The sequence below is a fragment of the Corylus avellana genome, chromosome 5 (genome assembly GCF_965113065.1).
Source record: "Corylus avellana chromosome 5, dhCorAvel1.hap1.2, whole genome shotgun sequence".
In the NCBI taxonomy this organism is placed as follows: domain Eukaryota; kingdom Viridiplantae; phylum Streptophyta; class Magnoliopsida; order Fagales; family Betulaceae; genus Corylus; species Corylus avellana.
This window is the reverse complement of record NC_142494.1, coordinates 4,240,897-4,261,557: the sequence shown is the minus strand read 5'-3', so window position 1 is coordinate 4,261,557 and position 20,661 is coordinate 4,240,897. Positions and strand designations below refer to the sequence as shown.

Genomic DNA, 20,661 nt, shown 5'->3' with positions numbered 1-20,661 from the left:
GAGGAAGTTCTTCCAACCCAATTTAGAGGAAAATTTTGTTCAATTGTTAAATACTTGGTTTCCTGGTGTTGATAGGCCTCCATTGATAGGCCTCCATGAATGGAATTGTTCGATTGAATTTCTTGCTGTTAAATTTTAATTTGAGAATATGGTTTTCTGGTAAAATGTTTTCCTCTTCCATGTTACATTGCTGATAAACGTTGCAATCACTATGAATATCATATGCATGAGCAAAGGGGTCTGCGTGCACTATTAATCCTATGCCTGTCTATTCCTTTCAAGCTCAATCCAGCCCGATCTCGCCCAGCAAGAAAACGAATGCATTTTGCTAACGTGCAACGGCTTTTGCACTAGTGTGCTTGTTGCTTGTTCTATAGCAAAACGCCTTCTGTTGGCGAAATCAGAGGCAACCGTGGCAGTAGTTGTGGGTTCTTCATCTCCTTAACTTTCTTTGCGCTTGTGTTTCTCAGTTTAACTAAACAATTACTGAACAATTAAATGTCACCTACACTGAATATGCTTTGCTTCGCTGATAATCAAACCAGCTTTGTTTTTTTTTGGTCTCCTCAGTTTGATTTCATCAATAGGGGCAGCACTGTCTTTTCAACTGTGCCAGCCAATCGAACAGTACCTCTGGCAGGTGTCAATACACGCCCTACATTCTCTGTTGCCTCTCTGCTAAATTCCCAAATACTCCCTCCTTCCCTCCATTATAGAGCTAACCCCAGAAGGGCCAGAACTCACTCATTATAGGGCATAGCCGTCAATTCGAAGCCTCATGTCGATTTCACGCACCAACAAATATTAATGACGGCAGCTTTCGTTAAAACAACCGTCCCCGTACCCAAAAGATTCCAAGCCAATCTCAGCCGTCCATTCACCCCCACCGCTTCCATCTAACGGCCTCGACCAAGGAACCGCCAGAAAACAATTTTTGGATTGCCCGCCCGGTGACCTGAAATAAAACGGAAAACTGAGAAGCAGACAAAAGGTCGACAAAAATCATCCATGACCTACACCTGCCTGTCAGGTACTCCTATGTACGGCCCTATCAACCTCGACGTCCTAGCCGCCCACCTTCTGCACCAATCTCCTTTCACCACGCGTTCCTTCTTCTCGTAACCAACACGAAGATACAGAGGGACTGTGTGTGACTGTGTGAGAGAGAGAATCAGAGGCTATAAATACAGTCACCACCCCCACTCTCTCTCTCTCTCTCTGAGTCAGATACTGTGTTTTACTTTTTTCTGTTCGTGATGGAGAGGGAGTTTGATTCGAGTTTCGCCGGCGGCGAGAGCGACAATGAGTCTAGCATCGACGCGATGTTCTCCGGCGTGAGCTTTCAGTCATTTCTGGCCGAGAAAACCTTAATGCCGTTATACGGCGACTACGCATTCGGAGATCCTCCGCTTGGTTTTCTGGAGAACTCGACCAGTACGACCACACCGACGTCGTTTCCATTCACCTTCTTTAGCGAGGATTTTCCGGCTCTGAAGTACCGCAACCAACTCGGTCAAAACTCCTCCGACGAGGGCCCCCGAGTCGGACAACTCAAGTCCGGCGAAGACGCAGGGAAACGCAAGCTCAACCTCAAGCTCCCCAAAACCGAACCGTTTCACTTCCATAACGAGTTCAACACCGAAACGATTCAGACTCAGACTCAGCCATTCAATTTCTTAACCAACCCAACCGCTGATCTCAAACTCTCACCGCATTTCTTCCACTTACCTCATTTACACTCGCTCGAACATTCCCAAGCCCAAGCATATCTTTCTGCGTCACCTTCCAAACGTGCCCGAGTCGACTCAATGACCAGCCCGAGTCGACTCAGTGATCCCCAAACCCTAGACTCAATCGTGCAGAGCTGCTACTACCTGAACCGTCCGGTTGTCATCCCGCAGAGCAAGCTGGCTCGGCGGCGGCGCCAGAAGCTGAGCGAGAAGATGCAGGGCCTCCAGAAGCTAATGCCTTGGGATACCAAGATGGACATGTCCACCATGCTCGAGGAGGCCCACAAGTACGTGAAGTACCTTCAGGCCCAGCTAAAGGCCCTACAGTCCATGCCTCCCCACTCCTCCAGGGCCTTTCCTGCGGCCCAGACCTCATACGGCGGCGTTTTCGGCTACCTGGAAAAGCTGACCAGGAGCCAGATCCTCCAAGTGCTCGTCAACTCGCCCGTGACGCAGAACGTGCTCTACTCCCATGGCTTCTGCGTCTTCTCGTTGGAGCAGCTCAGGGACGTCCCTTCTCTGCAGATGTTGCGATTCTTCAATCCCTGACCGAGCAAGGTGGCGCGTGGTTCGCACGCTCCGTCGCTTTCTTTTGGTGGCGGTTTTGAGGCTTCTCAGGGTTTTGGTAACAGTTTCAGGCGCTTTCTTGTCCATTTCCTTCTTTTGCTTTTTGGGTTGCCCTTTTTTTTTTTTTGTTGGGATGTAAAAAGAAAAGAAAACATAGTGACAAGTACATCAAGGAATACGAAAAGGTTAGATGAAGGTTGAACAATATGTTGCTGAGAAAGCTGGGGGTGATGATGTTAAGTGTGAAGCCTTTGTTGCTGCATTTTGTGTAAAGGAGAGAGTAAGACATGATTACTACTTTTTTTGTGTGATCCTTTGAGTTGTGTGTCTCTGTTGTTGGGCTCATGATTTTTGCTTTCTAAGTTGTTCCGACTCTTGCATTGGTAATGTTTGTGCATATATATATATATGATGCTTTGTTTTGTTTGCCAAAGAATCATGAGAGTGAGCTAGGGATATTGTTGTTACACTTGTGTTTTGTTTGGGCCATAGTTTGATGTTATTATACATTCCGTACCACTTTTTATATATGTTTTATAAAGTTGGTGTAAAAAAAACAAAGTGGTATTAAAACTTCATTTCCATTACATTAATCAGTAATCACCATTTTTCCTTTTGTCTTAAGAGTTTAGAGTAGTGGTCTATGGTGCTCCAGTTCCAGCGTTGGCATTATTAAAACACGGGTGTCAATTCTAATTAGAATTGGGCTTAAGATGGGTGGAATGGACTACAGAATCAAGCAATTCAAAAAGTTATGAGGCCCAACTATGTGATATCAGACCTGGTAACTGGTTGGGTTGGATACTCAATTCATCCTCTTTCGGTTTTGTCTGGGTGGTGCACTTCTTATTATTCTTTTCCTTCTTTTTTCAAAGATTTTGAACCCGACTAAAAAAGTAATTTGAGATCGAAGTAGAACAAAAGTAATTTGAGATCAAAGTAAAACAACCCTAAACTGTAATTTTGTCAATAATTTGAGATCGATGAAAATGTTGTACATAGCATTACTCGGTTGCACCGCCACCACATTGCTAATTGGGAGTAGTGCGATCGCCATTGGTGCTAATTGGGAGTGGTCGCGTCCACTCTAGTGGCACACCGCATGCTTTAGTTGGAGTAGTCAAACATGGTATTTTTTTTGAGAAATTATTTTTAGAGTTAGGACATTTTAAAAATTTGACTAAACTCTAATTAAAAACTTTGGTCATTTCAAAATTAACTGCCGCATCTTGTTATTTTAGTTGGGCATTCAAAATAAAAATGACTCTTCCCGATTTTAATGGATCTTATTCCAACTTTAAAAGGGAGCCAAAGCATTAGACAAGATTCTGTTCCCCAAAACATCATATATGCATTGAGCCCTGATATGAGTTCGAGATTCCCCCCAAAAAAGAAGAAGTCACATTTACATTAACATACCCAAGAAAATTCTAGATTTGACGGTGAGATACAGGTGGGGTGCGTCATTTGGCAATGTACATTTTTTTGGGCTTTCTAGTCCATATTTTACGAGCCCAGGGGTCCACTTTTTGCCATTTAGTCAAGCCACTTCTGCAAAAGTCCTAGAGTTCTTCCACAGAAAATGACACTCACCATTATTAGGGGTTATAACTTTTGAAGCAAGAGACTAGACTTATAGCACAAAAATCACTCAAATTTTAAATTGTTATTGTGTTCTTCACCAGCCTCATTACCTCTAGGTAATTTCTAGCTAAGATTAAATTTGACTATTAAGAGTGTTTTTCTGTCTCTAGCAGAATATGCAACTTAATTTTGTTTTATCTAATATGAACAGTAAATAGGTTGATTAGCCTATTTACTATTTGCACAATAAAATTGTTTATTATTATTTTTCTGTCACTTTCTTTCTTTTCTCTTCTTCTCTTTCTTTTGCACTCTCTCCCACATAAAATAATATATATATATTTTTTAAAAAAAAGAGTAGAATAGAAAATTTATTGAAGGGTGTATGAAAAAAATAAATAGTTAAAGTAAAAATTTATATTTTTCAATAGCTATTTTGCCTACTTTTGCCGAAGATCCTGCAAACAGAGTCCTTACCTACTTCATAATCTTGCATGTAGGCTCCCTAAGTAAAAGTAATACAACTATGAAATGAATCCAAAAGTTTTCATCTTTTTTTTTTATCATTTAAAATAATGAACCGTCATTAAGAAGATAACATTAAATAGTAGGAACAAGCGACTTTCTTTTTTCTTATTTTTACTTTTGGAATGAAAATTTAACCCGAGGTTGCCCAACACCCTAACCATTTCAGTAGGGATGGGATTATCATCAAAACACGATACAAAAAGACATTAATCAATTGGAAAATCCTAATATTTAGGATGGAATTATGATCAGCATAACAAAGAGAAAAAAATATGAAAATTATTATTAGGGATATTGTAAACCAAATTCTTTCTTTAAAGTTTAAACTACTCATGAAAGTTCCAATTCATTTTGTTTGCCATTTAAGCTTCAATCAAATGAAACAAGTTCAAAGCTCAATTTTTATTGATTCATAATTTATTTCTATTTTTTTATAGCAATTATTATTATTGAAGTGTTACCTGTATTTTATTTATTTCTTGTTTTTTAAAAATTATTTAAAAAAAAAAAAAAAAAAAAAAGAAGAAAAAAGACACACACACACAGTATATGGATAGAAAAGAATGATTTGCAAATCCATAGATATACATGAAAAGTCAAAGAAACAGAAAGACTTCCCACCGATTCATTTGGGCCATGAGTAGATGATGCCTCGGGAGGCTCCCTCAATGAGCTGGTTTATACCCTACTTTCCTTCCTCCCCCATCAAAGGAATCCAAGAGGCTAGAGCAAAGAAAAAGAAGAGAAAGAAGACACAAAAAGCAAATTAAAGTATGCCCCTGTTGTAGACAAAAGAAGCTTTTTCCCACTTAGCCCATCTGATCATCACAACCATTCTACACACTTTCCTCCTCTTTAAAACCCCCTTATTTTTCCTTCATAGATTCCTTCTCATGATCTAAACAGCATATATAGTAGCTAGCAACAGAGAAAGAAACACAGAGATTTCAAGTGCTCCAAATATTATCCAAAAATGTCCAAGTTAGTAGGTTCCTTCATTTGTCTGTTGATTGTGGCAATGGATATCATGGCTGGGATTCTTGGCATTGAAGCAGAAGTTGCACAAAACAAGGTATATGTATATAATCATTCCATAAATGGCAGAAACGTTTTAATTTTGTTACTCAAATTTTGTTCTTCAACAGGTGAAGCATCTAAGGCTGTTTATATTTGAGTGTAAAGAACCAAGCAGCCAGGCTTTCAAGCTAGGTTTTGCTGCTGCAACACTTCTGGGTCTAGCCCATGTCATAGCAAACTTGCTAGGTGGCTGCAATTGCATTTGTTCTCAAGAAGAGCTCGAAAAGGCTTCCCCCAGCAGGCAACTCTCACTGGCCTGCCTCTTCTTCACTTGGTATATATATGTGTTGGAACATAAATTGAATCTATTCTTATAAGTTTAAAGTGGTAATTTATGGCTTGATTGTATATTTCCATGATTTTGTGATTGATCGATCAGGATCATATTAGCCGTGGGATTGTCCATGCTGGTGATAGGGACTTTGTCAAACCACAAGTCAAGGGCTTCCTGCGGTTTCTCACACCCTCATTTCCTGTCGATTGGAGGGGTTTTGTGCTTTGTTCATGGGCTGTTTTCTGTTGCATATTACATTTCTACCACTGCCATACATAGTGAGTAAGAAGACAAGCTATGGAGGCCAAGCTTAAACCCAGTGGTTACTTTACCAATCCATCTCTTTCATGCTACATGGGTGCTTCTGATTTTCAAAATGTAATCACTTCAGATGACAATTGTGCCCTCTAGAATACCGTATGAGACAATGATATTACTAATTTTTCTATTCTTTTTTGGTAATTCTGCGGTTATATTAAGAACTAGCTAGTTAACTACATTGCCCACTAACACATTCTGCATATCTTACGTTGCATTTGCATAACAGCATTATCAAGTTCTTCGATTGGAAGTTCATTGAAAAAGAAATATGTGGTCTCACTCAATAAGCTTTATAATATAAAAATCTCATCTCCTTTTCTTAGCTGAGAAGAAAAACAGGAAAGAGAAATGTTACTCTTCACATTCATTTATCACTCATTTCATACCGGGTGATGTAATGCATTTTAAGTAGTTTTTCTTTTATCTTTTTTTAAATGACTAGCATAGAAAGCCACTTAAAACACGTCATGTCAGCTGGTGTGTAATGAATTTGATAAATAGGTGTGAAGAGTAGCATCACAAAGAACATGTTCTGGATTGTATTGGAAAATATAGCTTTTAAAATTAAAGAGTGTTTTTGAAAAAACACTTTATTTTTAAGCTTTTTTCAAAAGTGCATTTTGACAATTTTTAAAATAAAAAGGTCAAAGAAGTATTTTTGACAATTCTTTTCAAACATGTCAGTTTTTGGGTACTAAATGTACTTTTTAACATCTTTAACGCAATTATAAACAGATTCTAAAAAAGTAAACACATCTCCATTTGGGTGCATTTCGATAAAAAAAAATCTGAGGTGCTTTGATAATGTTTAGCCTGTTGATATGGATGTCAGCCTTTTGGGTACTAAATGTACTTTTTAATCTCTTTAACGCAATTATAAACAGACTCTAAAAAAGTAAACACATCTCCACTTGGGTGCATTTCGATCCAAAAAATCTGATGTGCTTTTATAATGTTTAGCCTGTTGATATGGATGTTAGCTTTTTGGGTACTAAATGTACTTTTTAACCTCCCTAACGCAATTATAAATAGAATCTAAAAAAGTAAACACATCTCCATTTAGGAGCATTTTGATTCAAAAAATCTGAGGTGATTTTATAATGTTTAGCCTGTTGATATGGTGTATCTAATCTGATGGTGTTATGGTAATGGGTGGATTTTTGTCTTCATTTGACATTGGAGATAAATCTAAATCTTACAAAATTTAAGCTATAGTCTAAAGTTAAACATAATTTGAGGAGATTATTAATTTGTTATAGTTGAGTTTGGCTTGGACCCATTGAAATTTGAACACGTTAACCAATCACATTGAACTATGCCTTTGACAAGTCACTATCTCTTTGTCCAAATAAAATTCAGCCGACTTATCCTGTTTGTCTCTCCTTAATTTCAGGCTTTCACCTATTACAAAAGCTTTCGGGATTTTTCTCATTGCAACCCAAGTTGTGAAGCATCATAGAAAAGCTCAAAAAGCCCATAAGGTAGGGGCTTAAATCAGCCCACGATTTCCCCCTTGCTTATGAATTTGTCCAAAAAAAACTTACTATTATTCAATAGTTTGAGGTTTAGCCCATTAAGGAAGGAATTTGTTTGGCCAGAGATTCTTTTAATTTTCGGCTAAAAAATCGAGGAAATTAACACTGCTATTATATTTGCTAGTACGTACTTGAGCTACTCTAATAATTAATGATGTTTTTAGAAGGCTAAGGGCTAGTTTGAAAGGTTTAAAACTGCGTTTAACACTAAAAAATTTTGTTCAAAGAAAAAAGTATCCGTTTGATAAAAAAAATTGAACGCGCTTTTAAGGGTTCAAAAAACCTAAAAATGGTTAAAACATACTTTTGGTTTTTAAGCTTTTGCCAAAAAATGCTTTTTTTTTTTTTACTTAAAAGTTTTATTTTTCAAACGCAATTTCAAATATGCCTTAAATCAAGATGGACTTGTGAAAAAAAAAAAAAAATACTCCTAGAAAACAAATCAGTAATAGACAGAAGGCTATCTAGTGGGATTTAAGATCATGCCCTCATCATCAATTACATAGACAATGGTTTTTTTTTTTTTTTTTTTTTTTTAAGCAAATTACAAATAAAGGGAATGGTTATATAGGAGGATCATTCACACTACTGATCCTAAAGGAAGAGAAGATAGGGATAGTATTGGGAATGCTTCCAAACACAAGGTTGGTAGCGGCCCACTTGGCGAGATGGTGCGCACAAAAGTTTGCACTTCTTGAAACTTTTGCAGCATTCCAATCTTGAAGATACTAGAGTTTCAGTTGTATGTTAAAGATAGGAGCAAATGACTTGTCTGAGAGGAGAGATGACTGATTAATAGCCATAATTGTAATCAAAGAGTCACCTTTCAGCATTAATTTAGAGCAGCCATTAAATAGGGCAAAGTCCACTCCTGTTAAAGCTGCCATAGCTTCTCGTTTATTAACATCTAGAGAGTTCAGCTTTTTGGTGAATGCCAAGAAAATATCACATTTGTCATAGACAAGGGAATTTGAATGGGTGAGAGTAAGGGTGTCAACCCGGTCAGTTTCCTGGATTTCGGCCAAAATCGGGAACCGGAATCGGGGTACCCCAGTTATTGGTTTTGGGAAACCGGAACCGGAACCGGGAACCCGGTCCCGGTTACCGGCAGGTTCCGATCTTACCTGGTCCAGTAACCAATTTTTTAAGACAATGGGATTTTTTTGCTTATTTTAGGTATTGGGCCAAAAATAAGCCTTTTTTTTTTTTTTTTCATAAGTTGTCCCATTTTAAAAAAAATCTATTAGTTTTTTTGTCTAAATTAAATGGGCTTTGTTGTGATTGTTCCAAATAATTAAAAAATAAACCTAAAAAAGCCCAAAAATCCTATATATATATATATATATAAAATAGAAACCTGGTTTTTGGATTTTTCAAACAGGAACAGGAACCGGAACCGGGACCCCGGTTTTCCGGTTCTGATTCCGGTTTCCCAGTAATTTTTGACACCCCTAAGTGAGAGACCCATCTATTTGAGGCCGGTGGAACTTGCACCTATCCTTTTTATGAGACTGCCCGAATTGCAACCAATCCCATAAGGGAGACATAAAATTCATAAATGACGAGAAAAAAAAAAAAAAACCAGAAATATATTTTCTGAATGAACTTTAGATAGATAAATTTATTACAGGGGTGAATTAGTTAAGTTGCATCAAATCAAATCATGAAGTTGGTTGGGCGCCATAGTCCTTAATACATAAAGATATATTAGTTTCTTTATGTATTCTTTTTTGCTGTTTATTTAAAAAAGAAAATGCATAAAAACTTGGGCATTGAGACCATTATGGTTGAGGACACTACCATAGAACGAACCCGACCCGTTTTGAAATTTGTGCATAATTTGAGACGGAACTAGGACGCCATTGGTTCCTTCTCTCTAATGGGACTCAATATTACGTTAATTTGTAATTGTCTCTCACGTAGGTTTGGTGAGGACTAGCTATTCCATTAATGGTTTGATGGAGTATTCCTTTAAATAAGGGTTACAGATGACGGCTGCTAAGTGGTTTGATACAAATGCACTGCAATTGATGCTTATCCATTATCTGTTTGACGTTGCTTTGGCTTCTCATCATTGTATATAGACAGTTCAATTGTGATGGTATATCTCAGTTTGGCAGGACATCTGCTAGCATCACCATCTTTGGCAACATAGTTGGTACCATTTCCATCTTCTTCATTCAGTACTGGATCCCCAGTATCTTCATTTACTTCATGGATCATCCAAGCAAGATTCTTGGACTGCATAGACACCTCTAACAGATCAGGATTCCTATAATTTGTAGATTCTATATGCGATTTCAGGCTGTTTCTTGCATCGAACGGTTAATTTGAAAAATGCTACTTATTAAAAATGTGACATGTTAACTAAGGTAGTTAAAAAAACTTTTTCTTTCAAAAGACTTCTTCATTTTATAAGAAACACTTTCTTCTTTAAAAAACTAAGAGAGTGTTTTTGGCAAAAAAACTTTTTTACAATATAAAGCACAAGAACCTGATTAAAATATACTCAATTCTCATAACATGTTACATTTTTATTAAGCAACATTATTCAAACCGTTCGATGCAAGGAATTGTCTGAATTCACATACTTTTAGAATCAATAATTATTTATTTTTTAAATTGAAAGAAATCCTTATATATCCTTTCATTAATAGCTTTTACCCACTTAACCCAGCTGATAAGAATTATCTACACACTTTCTACTCTTTAAAAGGCCCCCTTACACATGTTCCTTCTCATCTAAAGCATAGTAGTAAGAGAGAGAGAGAGAGAGAGATTTCAAGTGATCCATATATTATCCAAAAAATGTCCAAGTTAGCAGGTGCTCTCATTTGTCTGTTGATCGTGGCAATGGATGTCATTGCCGGGGTTCTTGGCATTGAAGCAAAAATTGCACAAAGCAAAGTATATACATATCATTCCATCAATGGCAGAAAAAAGTTGGCATGTTAATATGGTTTTTATGTTGTAAACTCAACCTTTTCAAATTTCTTCTTCAACAGGTGAAGCACGTAAGGTTGTTTATATTTGAGTGTAAAGAACCAAGCAGCCAGGCTTTCAAGCTAGGTTTAGCTGCAGCATCACTTTTGGGTCTAGCCCATATCATAGCAAACTTGCTTGGTGGCTGCAATTGCATTTGCACTCGAGAAGAGTTTGGAAAGGCTTCCCCCCGCAGGCAACTCTCAGTGGCCTGCTACTTCTTCACTTGGTAATTAATTAACCTTGATTACTTTGGCTTTGTTACCATTTTCTATCAACTTAAACTTTTTAAATAAGTATCAGAGCGAGTTTAAACCTTAATTCTGTCATTCACCTTTGTTTCAGTTAAAAATTTCAAGGGTTTGGCCTCACTTCTTGTAAAGGAATTTAAGCTTACAAGCACTTTAAATGATTAAGTTTACTATTTTTTTATTGGTTTAAATTTTTGAGATAAATGACAATTTAACACTCTTATTGTATTTTCATGGTTTATGATTGATCAGGATCATATTAGCCGTGGGATTGTCCATGCTGGTGATAGGGACTTTGTCAAACCACAAGTCAAGGGCTTCCTGCGGTTTCTCACACCATCATTTATTGTCCAATGGAGGGATTTTGTGCTTTGTTCATGGGCTGCTTTGTGTTGCATATTACGTTTCTACCATTGCCAGCCATGCATAGCTAGTGAGGAAGAAGACAAGTACGAAGGCCAAGCTTAAACCCGGCCAGTGGTTACTTTACCAATCCATTTCTTTCATGCTACATGCATGGGGGCTTCTAATTTTCAAAATGTAATCCCTTCATATGACAATTGTGTTCTCTAGAATGCCACATGCGACAATGATATTACTAATTATTAATTAATATTTCTCTCTCTCTCTCTCTCTCTCTCTCTCTCGTAATTCAGCTGTTATTAATATAATATTTCGCAGACTAAAAGTGCAATTCAAAACCAAATTGCAAAAAATGTATTGCTTGGAAGTGCATTTTTTAAAAATTACAATTTGAAATGTAGAAAAATATGCACTTTCAAATTGTAGGCAAGATGATGCATTTTTAAAAATTGCAATTTTAAAGGCAAAACTACGATTTTACCAAATATTTAATTGTGTTTTTAATACCATGTTTTTAAATATCATGTTTTAAAATTGATATTTTTAAATTTCGTTTTTTAAAATTGTAAACCAAAAAGAACTCTAAGAACATTGCCCACTAACTCACTGTGTATCTTATATATGTTGCATCACTCCATTATCAAGTTCTTTGATTGGAAGTTTATTGCAAAAGAAAAATGTGGTCTTATTCGAATTAGCTTTATAATATAAAAATGGGGAAAATTAAATTTACCCCCTAAGTTTTATTTGATTTGGATTTAGTTCTTGGGTTTTCAATTTTAATAATAAGTTTTGTTAAAAAATTAAGGATTTGTCATTAGCTACATATGTCTCATTTAACGTATCAGCATTCATGTCAGCACCAAAGGGTGACGTGTCAGAAATTGAGATGTTACTAAAGTCTCCATTAGTGACTTCCAATTTGTTAACCCACCACACACGTTGCTAATGACACGTCACTAACGGGCCGTAAAAAAAAAAAATTAATCTTTTGTAGTGTTGCCAAATATAAAAACTTTTCAATGTTTACCATTAGGATTTTGGGTTAAATCAGATGATAAATAGGTAAAATGGTCTTTATATCTATGTAAAACTACTAAAAATACAAAATAATTCTTAATTTTTTTTTTTTTGAAAAAAAAAAAAAACTCATAGCCATGGGTTATGGCCAGACCCATGGCCTTGGTCGTGGGTCTGCTGACCCACGGCCAAGGCTAGCGACCCATTACTCGACTTTGCAAATTTTCAAAACATGGGTATTTTGAAATTTTCACATCTTTCGTTAAGATTTAATAGAAATCCTAAGAGAGTGGTAACATTGTACAACTCCACATTGCAAATTTTTAAAGTTCAAAAATATGATTGTAAAAGAGGAAGAAGGTTAAGTTTTTTCTTCTGTTAATTATTGCTGCCGCTGGTAGAGTTAAAAAAAACATTGATCAAATCTATTGAAGAATTAAGTTCGATCAATTTTCTCACCGCTTCCTTAATAATATATGGGAAAATATCCAAGTTCTGATCTTTGATGACATCAAAGACTACTTCATTGATCACATAGTTAAGCACGGCAACATAGGAAATCATCATATACTGGGGAAGGAAGGTCCTCTATCGCTTTCATCTCGATTCTGCTGAAATTATTAGAAAAGGACAGTCAATAAAAAAGTTGCAATATTTGTGATCCAAGTGATGGTTTTGACAAAAAAGAAAATAATAAAATATAGCGTTGATAATGATATGTTTCTTTTGTTCTTATAGCGATCCACAACAGCAGTGAAGGATGCCGATTCTGCACTTGGAAAACTGGGGCGCGAAAATGATCCCCGGCCATCGCCCACAAATAATTCTCCATCAACCTGTTCCTTGAAAAAGGTTGCTTATCTTTAAAACCCATGTCCCTCTAACACCTAATTAATCAAATATGGGAAGTCTTCCATGAAAGCATATGGATTAAAGTAAACGTTACGTTGCTAACTCCTCAAGCTCTCGCTGATATATGGATTGCACTAAATTGTAATCTAACTTAGCCAGCTCAAGCAAAGTCAAGTTCTTTGCAATATCCTTTAAATAGACATCAATAAAGTTCAGTGCTTCAACTCTTTGCATCCTCCAATATAGGCTAGGGGGATTGTCTTACCTGCTAAGATAATCATTGTCCAATTCTCCCATTAATGGTATCAAGTTTGGATGCTAAAAACCCTGAAGATGGTTACGGTTAGCGGTTAGTGGCTAAAATCGCTAACCGTAACCGCCGGTTAGTGGTTATTAAATAAATAACCGCATACGCTAACTGCTTTTTACAAGTTGGACCTTTTGAGCCAATTTTGAGAATTGGGCTTTTTTTGGGCTCACTTCAAACGTTTTCCCCATTTTTTTTTTGCCTTTTTAGGGCCATTTGAGCATCAAAATTTGCTTTATACTACAAATTGGGCCGAATTACTACAAAATGAGCTCAATCGAAAAATCTAAAATATTTTTTTCAATAAGTAATTAATAAAAAAAGTCTAAAAAAAATCTCCATCACTGGGTCTTGGCGATGGAGACTTGGCGATGCTGGCACTCCGCAGTGTAAGTCCGTGGTGTCGAAACACTCTAGCCCCACTGCACAACCATTGTCTTGATTGGTTTCGTACCACACGATCCAGGCGATCCCTTGGGCGTGCAATGACAATGGAGAATCGGAGAGAGATGAGAGAAGAGTCTGAGAGTTGGAGACTTGGCTAGCAGGCTGGGTCGAGTGGGAGGCTACGTGAAAAGAGGAGAGGGTGGACGATGATGGAACTCGAAGAGAGTAGAGACGTGAGGGTGGCCGGCGATTAAAAAAAAAAAAAAACCCTAAAGTGAAACGACGTCGTTTCATGTTAGCGTTTACTAACCGCTTTCAAAAGCGGTTAATGGTTAGTGCGGTTAGCAGTTAGTGGGCAGTTAATAACCGCTCGCCTTTTCAAACCTATAAAAAAGTAGAAAATAAATCAATCATACAAGACACACAGATTTAAGTGGTTTTGCTTAAAAATCGTACATCCACCGACATAGACGACTTGGAGGAAATGCACTATCAAAAGATAGAGTACAAAAGTGCTAGGAAGAAAATCACTTTAAAGCTCAAAATCCAAATACATTTAAATCTCACCCTCACACAAAAGAGAGAAAAAACCAAAACAAGAAAAACTCTCTTTTTCTCAAAGTGCTGTACAGCACCACAAACGTGAGAAACACTAATGAGATTGCATTGCTTTCTTATTGTTGTGCCACCAAAGGCTGAACTTGATTCTCCTTTTATAAGCCTTGAAGTCGGTTGCTGATGGCTAGATGTACGAGACTCACAATGTGATGAAATCCTACTTTGACAAGGAGAAGGATTTCGAAACGTGCAGTTTGTAAGACTCCTATTCATATAGGAATACCGAAACCTTGGAGAAGGAGAACAAAAAAAAAAGGTTGAAACACTAAAACCAAAATCACGTTTGGGCCTCACACTTCACTTGGGAGAAAATTCAAGGCACTACACAACAAATATCCACCCTGACTTGAATTTCATCAAGTACTCCTAAATGCAATCTCCTTATGACGTCTCCTCCAATGCCCATAAGGGCAATCGCAAACTACAAATAACAATCAAGTCCAAGTAATGTTTGAACTTGAAAAACAAAATTGACTTAGTTAACATATTTGTTGGATTTTCTGAGGCAATTTTCTTCAATGTGATATTTTCTTGTGTCACAACTAGATTACCAGTATAATCTGAATCGACATACCTAATGACACTGGAATCGACAATACCACTGTTTCTGTCAAAGACTAAACCAACATCATATCTGTAGTTCCCCGTAAATAACAGAGTATCCGTTTCACTACCTATCAGTGAACCTTGCTCCCAAACACACTAGAGTAAGGTAAATGCTACATGAAAAACTCCTCATCCTCACTCTATTGTGCTCACACTGCCAATAATTTGAAATTATATGAAGAAGACACATTAGCTGAAGCTGTCACTGTACTACCTTGAAGAAAGTAAAGACTATCAACCTTGTTACCTTCCATCACAATTAATGAGCCTTTACTAATTCTGATGACTCAACCTTCACTGGAATATACCTGTATCTAAGGGAGTCCAAAGTGCCCAAAGACATAAGATTTTTCTTCAAATCTAGTATGCATTGAAAATTCATCCAAGTCCTAACAATACTGTCAAGCACCCTTATCCTGACTGTACTAATACCAACAATCTTCCAGGCACTATTGTTTCCCATCAAGACTGAACCACTGTTGATAGACTCATAGGCAGCAAACCAATTCCTTTTAAGAGACAAGAAAAGTACATATAGTATCAAAGACCCACTTGTTGTAAAAACTACTTACGAGTAGGACAAATTCTAAATCCTCATAATATTTTTCGGCAACACGAGCTGTAGAAGAGGAACTTGGCTTATTACATTCCTCTTTATTTGTCAACTTTGAACACTCATATTTGTAATGCCCATACTTCTTGCAATAGTAACACTTAACTTTGTTCTTCGAGTTGGATTGCAATTTGCTTCCTTTGTCTAAATAAGTCCCTCTAACTGGATCGACCTCTAAAATTAGAGGAATTTTCCGAACGACCCGCAACAAATAAACCCTTTGCCTGCTTGTCACTACATTTCCCATTTAATCTTGTCTTCAACTCCATATAATTCAAAGCAGATGTAACATCCTTTAAGAAGATGGTATCTCTATAGTACAACATAGAATTAATGATATTTTCAAAAAACTTAGGTAATGAACATAACAAAATCAAAGCTTGATCATCATCGTCAATTTTAATATTAATATTTTTCAAATCCATAAGAATTTTCTTAAATTTATCAAGATGATTACAAAGAGGCATACCATCCTGCATCCTGAGGGTATCTAACATTTGTTTCATAAATAAATGGTTAGTAGAGACTTTTTCATGTACAAACTTTCTAACTTTTTTTAAAGTTCAGTAGCAGTTTCTTCATCGACGACTTCTCTCAAAACTCCATCTGAAAGAGATAATAAAATTAAACCGTTGACTTTTTCTTCAAGTTCCTCAATTTCTTTGATTGTATTAATGCCAAATTCTTTCCTCCGATGGTTCCAAAATCTTTTGCAAACTTTGTTGTCACCACAAAGCATGTATTTTGATACGTTAAAGACTAAAACTATTTTGACTATCAAACTTTTCTACTTTCAACATAGCATTGTTCTAATTTTATTTTCACATTTTAATTCAATTATGTATTATATTAATTAGATTATCATTAATAATTCATAGTAAAATATAAATTTCAATAGAAGAACAATTATTTGAATCTAAATGTTCATGCACATGTATGCAATTTTTTTAGAATTATTGACGTCTATAATTTCTTCAATATAAATAATATATTAAGAAATAAATTATCTTCATTAAATGATTAAGTCCTAGAAAAAAGAAAAAGAAAAAAAAAAGGAGTGGTCGGATACCCTAAAGGGTAGTTAGCTACCTCCAAAAAATTATTCATGTCGTTGGATGGCTAGCTCGTACCTAACGATTTGAAGGGATGGTCGGCCACCCTTGTTTATTTATTTATTTATTTTTCTTGCATTTTAATACTTAAATGGTTTAATCGGAGGCTAGATTTGAGGGATTGAAAGGATTGCAAGAGAGCTTAATCCGGTTTCAATAATTAATAACACAGTACGTTATGTATTATTGGTCTGCAATGATTATGTCAATCACCCAATCGCCTCGACAACTTTCAATCACAATGGAAATTGCATTCAAAAGATGGCATGGGCTTTTGGCTGGAAGGGTCGACATAAATCTGGACGAAGGTATTGTTTGATACCACGTTTTTTAATTATTTGTGTTTTTGTATATTTGGCTGAAAAAAATGTTTTGATGTTACCCATGTGCAAGTAGTTTTGAATCTTTTTGAGAGAGTTTTGTGTCGAAAGTAGGAATTTTTTTTTTTTTTTTTTTTTTTTACAAATTTTGGTAAAAGAAAAAAAAAAAAAGAAGGAAAGAGAGAAGGTGCTAGTAAAATGTTTATCAAATTTGGTGAGTATGGTAACTAAGCAAACGTAAAAAATAAAAGTAAAAAAATAGAAAAGTTCATATACATTTTCAAATTATTACCCAATTGATAATGTTTTCTCAAATTTTTAATTGGGACAATGTTCCCTCTTAAACTTAAAAAAAAAAAAAATTGAATTTCCCTTAAAGCCAACAAAATATTTTTATTTTTTTATTTTTTTTAAATTACTTTTAATTTTTTTAAAATTTATTTATTTTAATTTTATTAAGGATGGTTTTGTTATTGGAGGGGGGAGGACATTGATAATTTTTAGTAGTTTGCGAGGAGAGGCGGACATAATCTCAATTGAAAGTTTAGGAAAAATATTGTCAATTAAGTGGTAGTTTGAGAGCCATAGGTTGACTTTCTCCTATATATATTTATTTTTTGACTTTGAACATTCTCACTTGGTTAACCAAATGTTATTTTGGTTAGACGGGATGCTAAAATAGGATCAAAGGGAGCTACATTCGGCTGAGCAATTTGAAAAAATATTTTGGTGATCTGCTACCGTGCTCAATGCTCAGTCACCAAATATTGTAAAAAGAAAGCATTTTTTTTTAACCTTGAAAGTTCTCTCCCTGTCAATAAAGACCGAAGTTTTCATTGAAAATAATATTTTTAAAAAAATAATGAAAGTTGATAATTAGAATAAAAAGCCACATGCTTTGAAAAACTGAGTAACTAAAATAGAAAAATGTTTTCTTTTTCTCGTGAGTCCATGTTGTCTTTGACTCTTTGTCTAAGTTATTATTAATTTTTTTTTTTGGCTGAGTACAGGTTATCCAGTTAGGATCTTGCATTTCATCTGTCGTTGTAATTAATCTAGGTATTAAAAATGAGTACTTTTTCTGAATTATGAACTTTAAACAGTTGAAAACTGAATAATATATTTTTACTAAGTAGCCCTGTTTTCTACGCTCATCCTTTTTATACTTCACAAGCTTCCGGATGTTTTGTAGCGCTACGACTTTATTTAATGAAAAGCGAAAGTGAAAATCTCCAATTTCTACTAAGCACTATTATCTCTACCTCAATATCATCAGAAATTATAATTCTCGCAGCGGAATAAATTATTATTTTCTTATATAGTCCTCACAGAACACATCAGGGTTGATAACAAGACTTATATATTAAACAAAATTTTAAATTGTACTTTACATGATAAGAAAACACACTAGTCAAAAGGGTCACAGATAGCACATAAGTAACTGTACACCAATACGTAGAACATGATTAACTTTAGATATATTTTAAAAGATAGACATCTTCGTGATATTTTACAATAAACTAAGGCACCAGAAAATCTTATTCATAATAATCTAGGCAGGCATATGGATCATCTTCACCCTCTTCTATATCTGCATCAACATCTATATAATTGTGGTGTTACCACATTTACATAGGCGGATTAATGAGTCCACAGTCTCAATAAGTATTAGAATTACTGATATTTTCAATATGAGCCATCTTTTTCTAAAATATCTCTAACATAGTTGTGACGTCCCACATTGCCTGGGCATGAAAAAGATGTTGTGTTTATATGGAATATATTCTCTCTAAATGGTATGAGGCCTTTTGGGGGGGTAAGCCCAATAATAAAAACCGTGCGGGCTTTGCCCAAAGTGGACAATATCATACTACTTGGAGTAGGGGTGTTACATATGGTATCAGAGCCATAACCCAGCCTGAGATGGGGGAAGCATGCACAAGCCCATGAGGGTCGCCAGCGAGGACGCTGGGTCCTAAGAGGGGGTGATTGTGACGTCCTACATTGTTTGGGCATGAAAAAAATGATGTGTTTATATGGAATATACTCTCTCTAAATGGTATGAGGCCTTTTGGGGGGTAAACCCAATAATAAAAATCGTGCGGACTTGGCCTAAAGCGGATAATATCATACCACTTGGAGTATGGGTGTTACAATAGTGATGTAGATCAGAGTGTAGTCTGAACCCAAATTGTAACACCCCTAGCCTGTTAAGGCTGAGTTTGCCACTTTTCTTCTTTTACCACAAAAGTTTTTGCAAAGATCTATAAGGTTTATCAGAGTACTTGATTTTAAATGATACGATAAATGTATAAAACATTGTTTAAGAGATTTTATTACAAGAGAAATTAGAAAACATTGAACTTCAGTTGCGGAATATCATATTATTACAATAACTTATATGAAAAGACTATGAAAGTTAATAATTATTCCCGCCCCCATTCCTACCTCCTATTCCAGCGTCCTTTCTACCTGAAAACAAGAAATAAAACTAAATGAGCCCAAAGGGGCCCAGCAAGTAAAATTCACAACTATAAATAGTTTTACTCCTTGTTCTCAGTTTTGAAAATTGTTTTCACAAATAAATATACAACCAGCCATAATAATACATGTATGTACGGTTGCATCACTCGTAGCATATACATACTATTACCTCTAGTAATAAATCATCATCATAAATTATCATTATAAATCATTATCATAATGCATCATTATAAATCATCATAGTAAATCATCATTGTAAATCATCATTGTAATCATAGTATATCATCGATGAAATTATATTATCATTTTCTCATATTAGGGCCCATGTACACTGTTACCCCTGTGTACGAGGGTTGTGGGTCCTTGTGACCATGGCACTGAATTGTGGCCTCGGCCATGCCCGACCGTTAATTAACTCTTTCTTGGTGCACTCAATGGTCATATTGATGGAATATCACTTTCTTGCATAGCCTCCTTCAGTAGTTTCGCCTCCATCCGAGTATCATTACTGAACTCCTCTCATCTTTACTTATCTTGGGGCCAAAAATACTCTCCTCCATACATACGCCCTCATTTCATAAACATTTAACTCATTTCTTGTACTTTTTTTGATGTATCTTAGGGCAACAAGTAGGAGGGTTTATCATCATTCTTCTTTCTTATAATCATCATCATTTTTCAACTTTCTTTTCTCAAAATAGAAACTTTTCCAAATATAAACTTGTTGTACTTAGAAAGCGTTTAAAGAAATAGAAGCTTTCTAAATAATTCTTCTAAAAATCTTTCATGCATGCAACATATCTCCATGACAGGTAAATAAAATAATCATTTACAGTTTGATACAAGAATGTATAAATAGCATGACATGAAGTAATTTTAGAAGGGGTAGTGAATTTACTTACCACTAGACTGAGGCTAAAATTGGTCTGAAGGAATCAAGTTGCTACAATGTGATTAATACCACTAGTATATCTTTTGAAACTAGTTTCTCAAGTCTGTTCTCTCTCGTATTCTTTATTTCTTGCAGTGCTTTGTCTCCCCCTTTCTCTTTCTGCTCTGAGTAAATATTCTCAAAAAGAAGAAAGACTGAGTAGAAAGCGGAAGAAGGAAGAATATGTGGAAGAGAAGGG

At 35.8% G+C, this 20,661-nt stretch overlaps 3 protein-coding genes across 3 annotated transcripts; all 3 read left to right on the top strand.

The window, feature by feature from the left end:
- Window positions 1-1,157: 1,157 nt before the first annotated feature.
- Window positions 1,158-2,397, top strand: LOC132183324 (uncharacterized). The gene has a single exon (XM_059596736.2). The coding sequence runs from the start codon at window positions 1,257-1,259 to the stop codon at window positions 2,277-2,279; it is 1,023 nt and encodes a 340-aa protein (XP_059452719.2). The 5' UTR covers window positions 1,158-1,256; the 3' UTR covers window positions 2,280-2,397.
- A 2,660-nt stretch (window positions 2,398-5,057) lies between these two features.
- On the top strand, window positions 5,058-6,222 carry LOC132182909 (protein VASCULATURE COMPLEXITY AND CONNECTIVITY). The gene is made up of 3 exons (XM_059596278.2): window positions 5,058-5,481; window positions 5,555-5,760; window positions 5,866-6,222. The coding sequence occupies exons 1-3, from the start codon at window positions 5,383-5,385 to the stop codon at window positions 6,044-6,046; spliced, it is 486 nt and encodes a 161-aa protein (XP_059452261.2). The 5' UTR covers window positions 5,058-5,382; the 3' UTR covers window positions 6,047-6,222.
- Window positions 6,223-10,424: 4,202 nt separating this feature from the next.
- On the top strand, window positions 10,425-11,279 carry LOC132181653 (protein VASCULATURE COMPLEXITY AND CONNECTIVITY-like). Its single transcript, XM_059594898.1, has 3 exons — window positions 10,425-10,523; window positions 10,622-10,827; window positions 11,102-11,279. The coding sequence occupies exons 1-3, from the start codon at window positions 10,425-10,427 to the stop codon at window positions 11,277-11,279; spliced, it is 483 nt and encodes a 160-aa protein (XP_059450881.1).
- The last annotated feature ends 9,382 nt before the right edge of the window (window positions 11,280-20,661 follow it).

What these genes read in the sequence shown, in the direction of transcription:
- LOC132182909 (XM_059596278.2), top strand. Translation starts at nt 5,383, where the DNA reads ATGTCCAAGTTAGTAGGTTCCTTCATTTGTCTGTTGATTGTGGCAATG. An exon ending in CAGAAGTTGCACAAAACAAG is followed by an intron (nt 5,482 to 5,554) that starts GTATATGTATAT and finishes GTTCTTCAACAG; the next exon opens with GTGAAGCATCTAAGGCTGTT. An exon ending in GCCTGCCTCTTCTTCACTTG is followed by an intron (nt 5,761 to 5,865) that starts GTATATATATGT and finishes TTGATCGATCAG; the next exon opens with GATCATATTAGCCGTGGGAT.
- LOC132183324 (XM_059596736.2), top strand. Translation starts at nt 1,257, where the DNA reads ATGGAGAGGGAGTTTGATTCGAGTTTCGCCGGCGGCGAGAGCGACAAT.
- LOC132181653 (XM_059594898.1), top strand. Translation starts at nt 10,425, where the DNA reads ATGTCCAAGTTAGCAGGTGCTCTCATTTGTCTGTTGATCGTGGCAATG. An exon ending in CAAAAATTGCACAAAGCAAA is followed by an intron (nt 10,524 to 10,621) that starts GTATATACATAT and finishes CTTCTTCAACAG; the next exon opens with GTGAAGCACGTAAGGTTGTT. An exon ending in GCCTGCTACTTCTTCACTTG is followed by an intron (nt 10,828 to 11,101) that starts GTAATTAATTAA and finishes ATGATTGATCAG; the next exon opens with GATCATATTAGCCGTGGGAT.